At 35.4% G+C, this 8,354-nt stretch overlaps 1 protein-coding gene across 1 annotated transcript; it reads left to right on the top strand.

Moving 5' to 3' along the window:
- The first annotated feature begins 979 nt into the window (after positions 1 to 979).
- Positions 980 to 8,104, top strand: LOC107723921 (protein FAM83C-like). Its single transcript, XM_016532650.1, has 4 exons — positions 980 to 1,675; positions 2,569 to 2,736; positions 3,429 to 3,553; positions 6,767 to 8,104. Exons 1-4 carry the CDS (start codon positions 1,172 to 1,174, stop codon positions 7,716 to 7,718), a joined length of 1,749 nt encoding a protein of 582 aa, XP_016388136.1. The 5' UTR covers positions 980 to 1,171; the 3' UTR covers positions 7,719 to 8,104.
- The last annotated feature ends 250 nt before the right edge of the window (positions 8,105 to 8,354 follow it).

The following is an 8,354-nucleotide window of genomic DNA, read 5'->3' as shown; positions in this document are numbered from 1 at the left end:
ATCCAATTTATCTTGTTTAATCCCTAAGACAGGCTTCTAATATATTTGTATATTTATCTTCAAATGTGTGTATTTTATTTTTGATTGATCATTATTTTATATAAGAATAATAATATTTGTCAATATTATTATTAATGTTAATTATTTGTTCACTATTTAAAAATAAGCATTACTAATATTTATTTAATTCTATTCTGTTTTGTGCTGTTTTCATTTGTTTTATCTTATTTTTAGTTGCATAATGCATAATAATAATGATTGTTTTTGTTATTAATAATAATGGTATTTTTGTGTATTTGACAATTAAATAAACAACAATAATGCTATTTATTTAATTATATTCTGGTGTTTTTTCCTTTGTTTTAGCTTTTACTTTTATTTAATATGCATAATAGCTATTAATTGTAATGTTTTTTTTTTTTTTTACTAATTATACAAGTACATTAATAATATTATTTAATTCTATTCTAGTTATTTTCCTTTGATTTATTTTTTTATTTTATTTAGAATAATAATGATAATGATAATTATTGTTTTTGTTGTTAATAATAATAATAATAATTAATGATTTTCTTGTTTTGTGATGTGTTTATTTGTTTTATCTTTTATTTTATTTATAATAACATGTATAATAATTAGTATTTTTAATGATAATAATGTCAATAATATTAGTGTTCATATATATTTCATAAATAAACATTATTAATAATATTTATTTAATTCTTGTTTTGTGCTGTGTTCATTTGTTTTATCGTTTATCTCATTTATAATAATATGTATAATAATTAGTACTTTTAATGATAATAATGTTAATAATATTAGTGTTCATATATTATATATCTCATATACCATTAATAATTTATTCTATTTTTGGTTTGCGTTTTTCCATCAAGTATATGTTAACATGGCTTGCCATAGGTTTCTTTCCACATGACGTCAGAGGAGGCGGAGCAGCTGGATGATCAGGGCAGGTGAGCGCGCAGGTGGAGCGCAGCTTTGAGTTTCCCAGCAGCTCACAACAATACTCGGAGAGGCCTCTGGGAATAACGCACTCCAACTACCATGACACACAACAAGGTCAGCTTTGGAATACACCTGCTTTAATAACCGAATGCTTGCTTGAGCTTTTGTAAAACTTTGAAGATTACTTGGACAGACGTCAGTCGTGGAAATGATCAGTTCAGAGGTTTTGCGTCCGACGCCGAACCCTGCGCGTAAAGCGCTCGGAAAGCTCGCCAACAGGCTGGAGGAGGTGAAGAACCCCTGGAGACAAGGATCAACGCTCGAGCTCAGCCACAATGAAACCGCTCGGCTCGCCACCGACGCGCTCCTGGAGCACGGAGAGAATGAGTATAAAAAGGTCTTGCATGACGAAAGAGAAGTGAACTTTCTTTCCTCGCTGGAAATACGCTATATCACCGAGAATGTGGCCAAAAGTGGCGTTGAGGATAGCAGTACTAATGGAGTGGACGTAGAGGAAGGGGACACGGTGTCCGAGCTCACTTCAGGGACTTATTTCCCCATGATGTCCGACGAGGAGCCGCCACTGTTGGAGCTGGGCTGGCCAGAGGCTTCCAACCGATTTGGACCCACAGAAGCGCAGATACACTTCCAGAGAGACAAGTCGAAAAATGTCAAAGATCTCATTCGATCTCTTATTAGTAAAGCCAAGAAGGTAAGAACAACTCTCATTTGGCTAATGCTGTTTCCTTGTGGTTTACAAATATGTTTTCCATGAAACTTGCATTTCTGCGGCTGCTTTGTATGTGACGTGTGACGTCACACGTAAACAAGATACATTGTTAACATCTTTCAGACAGGTTCGTTTGGACAGCCTGGATACTTTTTAAGTGCTTTTGTTCAACTATAACCTTTATGCACCACAAATTGTGCTTAAGAAATAATCAGACTCCTAAAAAGTAATTTTGCCACACATAAACCTGTGTAAATGTTTTTGGAAAAACAATGAGCACAAACAGACTTTCCAAACGAAACTTTTAACAAAATAAAGCTTGTTTTAAAATAGTGCTGTTCAAATGCACGTCTTAAATTAACTTAAAATCAGCAGTTAAGTGGGTAATGGAAAGCCATTGCTAAAATGCCTTATAAAAGTGCCATTTAATCTGAGAAAAACAATGTTTGTTTAATACATTTACATTCAGACATTTTATAAGTGTCACTTAAATGTCCAAATGTTTTGCTGTCACTAAATTTGAATTTAGTGAAATTAAATGAATTGCATAAAAAATACATTAAACATTACGCTCTAAAAAATGCTGGGTCAACACAACCCAATAGCTGGGTTTGTCCCTTTTTAACCCAATAGCTGGGTTTGTCCCTTTTTAACCCAATAGCTGGGTTTGTCTCTTTTTAACCCAACAGCTGGGTTTGTCCCTTTTTAACCCAACAGCTGGGTTTGTCCCTTTTTAACCCAGCATTTTTTAGAGTGTACAAACAACTGCATTGCTTGATAATTATCATGAAATGATCACCTGAAAGCAATAAAGTAATTAATGATCAATGTTTACAGTTTGTGGTTTATTTGAATGCATGTATTTTACACCACAGGTTATCGCTATAGTCATGGATATTTTTACAGACGTCGACTTGTTCTGTGATCTAATGGAGGCATCCAACAAGCGCCGGGTTCCAGTGTATGTTCTACTGGACGAGAAGAATCTGAGCTATTTTTTGAACATGTGCTCAGAACTGGACGTCCAGAATTCACACTTGAGTGTAAGTCAGATGCTGGTGCTTTCATAAAATGGTGTGGTCCAGCTCATGAGTTCTTATCCTCGCACATAATAAGTCTTAAGAAAGTGTTCAATAAGATGGGTGTTCTCAGACTTGTATGTGAATACACCTGTCAGTCAACAACAAAACATAATTCTTGTGTAAGTTTAGGTCATTTACATCAAAAGCAAATGTCAAGATGAATGAGCACACATTTCAAAAGCATTTTTGACTAAACAAAACAGCTTTTTATTCTGTTGCTAATATTAATATTTGTGTACCAGTCCAGAACTCAGATTCTAATTGTATTAAAAATATACTCTTTGTGATTTTAACCAAACGATTAAGTGATGTGACATGTGGCCAAGTATGGTGACCCATACTTGGAATTAGTGCTCTGCATTTAACCCATCCAAAGTGCACACACACAGCAGTGATCACACACACACCGTGAACACACACCCGGAGCAGTGGGCAGCCCGGGGAGCAGTTGGGGGTTCGGTGCCTTGCTCAAGGGCACCTCAGTCGTGGTATTGAAGGTGGGAGAGAACGCTGTACATTCACTCCCCCCACCTACAATCCCTGCCGGTACGAGACTCGAACCCGCAACCTTTGGGTTACGAGTCCGACTCTCTAACCATTAGGCCACGACTTCCCTGATTAATTAACATTTATTGAATGTTGCTTTGTTTCAGAATATGCGGATAAGAAGTGTGTGTGGAGACACATATTGCACCAAAAGTGGGAAAAAATTCACAGGTCAGGTTCAAGAAAAATTCATGATCATTGACTGTGAGGAAGTCATAGCTGGATCATATAGGTATGTTAATCATGTTGTTTGTGCATTGTATAATTTAGTTGAAAAAATCCTGTTATGTAATCATAATTTTTTACCAAAATAGCATAATTCCTGGAGTTATGTTTACTATTGTAAATCTTAGTAATTTAATGAGATCCTTTAAATGATGGAGCTTTAAGAAGCATTTTGCTTAAATGATGACCAAGTTTTACCATAGTGTTAAAATTGTTGACTGGTTACCACGTTAAATCTATAAAGGGCTGTACCATTGATTTGATAACTTTATAAATCGATAGGTTAGTACATGAAAGTGCCAGACCAGTGTTTTATTCTATTTATATACTATTAGTTTGTATTTTAAATGTTTTTAGATTTCATTTTAATTTGTTCATTTTTTTTTTTTTTCAGTTGGGTGTGCTTTTTATTAGTTAGTTTTTTAATATATTTAGGTTTAATTTACTTTAATTTCCGTTTTAGTTCAGTTTTAATGGTTCACTCTAAAAAAATGCTGGGTTGTTTCAACCTAACTTTGGGTCAAATATGGACTAGCCCAACCGTTGGGTTAAATTTTTACATTACATTTTTAACCCAAAAGTTGGGTTAGTCCATATTTGACCCAAAGTTGGGTTGAAACAACCCAGCATTTTTTAGAGTGTTTACTTATTTCCATTTTCCAATTTAAGTATTTCTACACCGTAAAAAAAAAAAACTGGTGATTTTCTGCCTGGACATTATCCAGTAATTTCACTGACATTTCGGTTTACCCTAAAACACATTTCTAAATTCAAAATACAGGAAAAACACCTGTAAAAAAAAATAAAAATGGAAAAGTCATATTAACACAGTACATTGTGGCCTGTTTTTACAGATTTTTTTTTTTTACATTGAGTGCTTCAACCTTAAACATATTTCAGTTAGCTGCTAAGACAATGTTTCCAATCATTATCTAATATTTATATTTTATTTTAGCTTTGTTTCTAAATAGCTGTTTTTAATAGTTTTAGTTAATAATATTAACACACTCTGAGACATGCTGTACCTTCTAACCAGTATGTTTGTGTAGCATGTCACAGCAAGTTTTTCAAAGCCAACTACGCTAGAAGCAACACATATTTTTGACAGGAGGAATTCAGTTTGCTTTAAATTATTCATGTTGAAATACCCATCAGTCCAGGCTTATCTCATGCCACTCATATCACTCTGTATTATGTAAATCATTTTAGCGCATGGCAGCGTTTTGGCAGGAAGATGACGGGACATGCACCTCATGCGCTCCAGCAGACATGATGATTCCGCATTTCTCAGAGACGGTGTTTCCTGAGCATTAGCATTAGCCTCAGCGCCATCGTGGATGTCAGCTTTCAAGCCTCAGTGGTGGCTAATTTGATGGATTTTTTTTTTTTAGTTAAACTGATGAATTCTGCAGGCACTATGCTGATTGTTAACAATTACGCCTGTTTAGACCCAACAAATGATCTCAGTCTTGCAGGCTAATCTGCTCCTCAGTTATGATTATTAGGAATGATTAGGAGGAATGAGTTTGTGAAGGAGTTGTCTTGTTATTTCAGGGTTGGTGCGACTGATAGCGGCCCGTGGATAAACTCATGCGTGTTAGCTCACAGTAGTGTGGATAGTGGGTGAGGCCACACTCATGTGTTAAAGGCTTTGCCCACATAATAGACAACAGGGAGTTTTGTTTGACTAGAAGTCCATACAGTTCAAAGGGAAATTGATTGCAAACGTATTACTAACAATTTAAGATTAGACTGTTTAGATCTTTTTCACCAGGAAGGAAATGATTAACTGAGATTGATGCATGCTGGGATACAGTGTTCTGTCTTTTGTGCTCTTTTAACCCTGTAAAGCCTGACATATGAAATAATAGTTTTAGTTTTTTGAAATGAAACGGTTTATTGAACTTTTTGATAAAGTTTTAAAATTCTGGGGGGAAAAGTTTGCATATGTGTTTTATTGTTGAGTATCTTATTTGATACATCAGGCTTTTATGGCTCATTTATGATATAGAAGAAAACGTGTTTCATGCTTGAAGAGGAAAAAACACCCAAGCAATATTGTGCAGTTGCTGATATTTATGTATATGACCAAAAAATAAGATAAAATTCAGCTTGTAATGCAAATCAGTGAGATCTTTATAACCGTGTAGCAGACTACTTACATAAAATCCATATAAATATATATCTCTCAATAATATGTCTTGGTAAGATGATATTTAATGCTCTGTACTTTCAAAACATTTAATGCAGTGCAATACAATGATGATTGAGAGATGAACAAATAAGCATTCTTCAACGGCCTGATGATACTCATGGTTTTCTAAAAATTATGTATGGAAAATCAAGTAAATCAAACAATATAAAATGTATTCATGTTTACTTTAAAAAAAATAATAATAATAATCATTAGATTTCACAGGAAAAAGACCACAACCTAAAGGTAGACATTTTTATAATGGTACTAAAAGGCTTTTTACTTGCTAAAAAAAAGTATGAACTATCAATCAGGCAACAGAAGGCATGTAGTAGATTGTGTACAGCAAAGTTTTGATCATGTTATTCATTTACAAGCCCTAGAAATTTATATATCAAATATGTCACTGTAGACTTTATAGGGTTAACCTACAAACCGGAAAAGACAGTGATGATCTAATGTAAAGCTTATCACATGCTCTTTTACTTCGATATTATGCAAGACATTTGAGTAATAAACGGATGGTTAGCTTGAACATAGTTAAACACTTGTTAGCGTAAGTCACCTGAACCATCCATAAAACTGGCTGGACAGAATCTTTGAACCTCATTTATGAAACCCGAGCAGAACGTATTTCTATGCAACGGTTTATGCAAGAATGTTTTTCAGAAACTTGTTCTGCTCATGTTTCATGAATGAATCCATTTGTATTGATGTGGCATTTTATATTCTGTTTTATAGTCTGTCAAATTGTCTGTAAATTATGGAATTTTTCCAAGAAAAACTTTAGGTTACATTTCAAAATGAAATAAAACGGAATACATTTCTGTGCGACAATGCAATGATTTATGCAAGAATGGTTTTATGATCGATTATACAAAAATTGTTCTGCTCATATTTCATGAATGATTCCTTTTTTATAGATGGGATATTTTTTAAGAATCTTATCTTCTTGTAAATTATGCTGATTTCCATGAAATATTTTAGGTTATGCTTCAAAAACGACATTTCTCTTCTTCCCTCTAGTTTTACATGGCTTTCAGGCATGGTTCACAGCAACATGCTAATGCACTTCTCCGGCCACGTTACAGACTGCTTTGATCGCGAGTTCCGCTGCATGTATGCAGATTCCCAAATAATAGACCGTTTCTACAATCCAGATGAAGAAGGGCTGCCCAGTTACTCTTACCACATGCCGGTACCAAACTTGGGCTTGGACTTTCTTGCAGACTACGGCAGCAGGGAGCGAGTGTATTCGGAGCACTCCAGTAGCCAATCCAGTGGCAGCGTTTCCAGCATCAAAGCAGCTCCTCCAGGCATGAGACCTATTAAAGTCACGGCAGACAAGAAGAACCCCGAAAACTCTCAAAAGCCTCCTGACAGGAAGGGCGTCACGAGTCCAGTGCTTCAGAAACCCTCAGGATCTCACATCAGAAGAGGTTCTCCGAATGGGAGTCAGGCGGTCGAGCGAACTTCCTTAGGTCAATCCGCTGGTGTGGAATGGTCCAAAATAGGAGCGACGGATTACCTACGCTCAAACATTCCCGGACAGACATCCAAAATCCAGACTTTAGGTCTCTACAGTTCTCCAAAACCTCCATCACCAACTCAACAGTCTCCATCCGACAACAAGGTCACCTCCAAATATCGACTTCCCACCCCGTTCATTAGTAAGTTCACTGATCTGTTCAGCTCAAAAGAAAAGGACTCCCACTTGTTCCAGAAGATTCCTACTCATTCCTCTCTGTTTGGCGGGCCAGATCTTTCTCAGAACGAACCGGAGAGTAAGCAAGGTCCTCCTCCACCAGGACCCATGCTGTCGGACAGGATGGGCCCGGAGAAAGGGATACATCGGCGGGACGAGAAACGCATGACGTTGGGTCACAGCAAGTTGGACCTTGTCAACCAGTACAACAAGTTAAACAAATCCAAACAGGTATACAGTCGCTTTGAGCTAAAGAACAACATACCTCAGTAATGCTGGGCCGGACTGAGCATTCTTTCTGGTCGACTCTTGTACATAGCTGTTATTGTGACTGTGCAAAGGGATGACGGTTTTCGTGGAGTGCGATTATTGCTCTTTTTTTTTTCTACACGAGACAAAAAATCAACCAAGGTTGAGAGGCGAGGAGTGTTTTTTGTGCATTTGTCTTCGTAATAAAAATGAAATGCTAAGTACTAATTCTGCCTGCAAGTTCTTTAGGAAATCATATTTATGACATGATGTGTTCAAGTGATTTTGTTTGAGATGCGTTTTTTAAAAACGAGAAGCAATGTGCTAGTGCAACAGCATAAAGAGTAAATTATTTACTTATTTACATTTAAAACATGTATTAATTATACATTTATGTTATTCATAATATACCCACCTGTATAAAACATTTTTATGTATAATATTGTGTTAATGTTAATTATCAGTATTTTCTTTTCCCACAGAAAATTAGAAAGGTAGTTTGGTTTCGCAGGTCTGTTGGGTTATAAAACAAAAATAAAAATAAAAATATAATAAAAATATATACTGCATGTGTGTGTATTTATATATACATAATAAATATACACAGTATACACGCATATATTATGTAAACAAAACCTTTATTTTGGATGTGATTAATCG

The sequence above is a fragment of the Sinocyclocheilus rhinocerous genome, unplaced genomic scaffold (assembly GCF_001515625.1).
Source record: "Sinocyclocheilus rhinocerous isolate Xijiao unplaced genomic scaffold, SAMN03320098_v1.1 scaffold875, whole genome shotgun sequence".
Taxonomy (NCBI): domain Eukaryota; kingdom Metazoa; phylum Chordata; class Actinopteri; order Cypriniformes; family Cyprinidae; genus Sinocyclocheilus; species Sinocyclocheilus rhinocerous.
This window is presented reverse-complemented; position numbering and strand designations above follow the sequence as displayed.